The sequence below is a fragment of the Buceros rhinoceros genome, unplaced genomic scaffold, assembly GCF_000710305.1.
Source record: "Buceros rhinoceros silvestris isolate BGI_N320 unplaced genomic scaffold, ASM71030v1 scaffold2919, whole genome shotgun sequence".
Lineage (NCBI taxonomy): Eukaryota > Metazoa > Chordata > Aves > Bucerotiformes > Bucerotidae > Buceros > Buceros rhinoceros.
In genome coordinates, this window is record NW_010432058.1 from 23548 (window position 1) to 24459 (window position 912).

The window sequence follows — 912 nt, forward strand, 5'->3', positions numbered from 1 at the left end:
GCAGACAGCAGCTGTCACGTCTTACAGCACATTTTCTGGGTTTTGAGCTTTTGTGCAGTCCTGGGGCTCCCTTCTCCAAGAACGGCAAATTTCAGTACACCTGGCATGACGAATTTCTGCGGTCAGGTCACGTCTGTGATATTCCTTCACGCAAGCTTGTTGTGGACAAAGCATGTGTGTCCACTTCCACAGTGGGCAGCGCTGACCTTGTCTGCGACGGCCTTTCGGACACAAAGTCAAGCAAGCAGCAGTGGCAGAGGTCTAGGTCTGCAGCCGAGTATCTCAGCTGTAACCTCCAGATCAGCCGGGTTTGGGCTTGGCTGCTGTGGAACTGTGTCCAGCACAGGGCAGCCCTGACCTCTCGTCACAGAGACCCTCCTGCAGCTCACCCCGACACCCCGTACAGACAGTGGTGATGTGCACGTGGAGCAAGAAGCATCCCGGGCCCTCGGCAGTCGCCCTGGCCCGGTCCACACGCGCTGGAGCAGGGCAGAGCCTGGCCTCTGCGCTGGGTCGAAAGCAGCGAGGGAAGCATGTTGCTCAGTTGACTGCCGTGTAAGTTGAGTCACACCATGCCGTGCTGAAGGGACAGCGGGGGGCTGCATGAGCATTTAGTGCGAAGGAGAAACTGGGAATAAGTACCACAGTTGCCACAAAGTCTTCAGAGGTTGCTGTTTTGGTTGCACTCTGCAGGTTCAGGTGGCAGGTGCCAGCTGAGGACTGCTGCGGGAGAGGCGCCGTCTTCCAGCACTCCCCCCTGCCCGGAGCCGCTGCCCTCCCTACCCTGCTTGGGGAAGAGGAAAAAAGCGGCTTCCTGCCAGGTTAGGGGCCCGAATCTGCTCCCCAGAGTCCCTGGTGACCCTGGAGCTGCTTGTAGGGGTTGGCGCGGTGCAGCAGGGAGCTGTGAGGGGC

General features: G+C 59.4%; 1 protein-coding gene across 1 annotated transcript in view; it reads left to right on the forward strand.

The window, feature by feature from the left end:
* Positions 1 to 415: 415 nt before the first annotated feature.
* PTPRF (protein tyrosine phosphatase, receptor type, F) overlaps positions 416 to 912 on the forward strand; it is a gene marked incomplete at its 3' end in the record, with an annotated part of 183295 nt that continues 182798 nt past the window's right edge. The window contains exons 1-2 of the mRNA XM_010143635.1: positions 416 to 555; positions 694 to 821. Coding sequence (XP_010141937.1) covers positions 416 to 555; positions 694 to 821 — 268 coding nt within the window. The remainder of the gene's footprint in view (positions 556 to 693; positions 822 to 912) is intronic.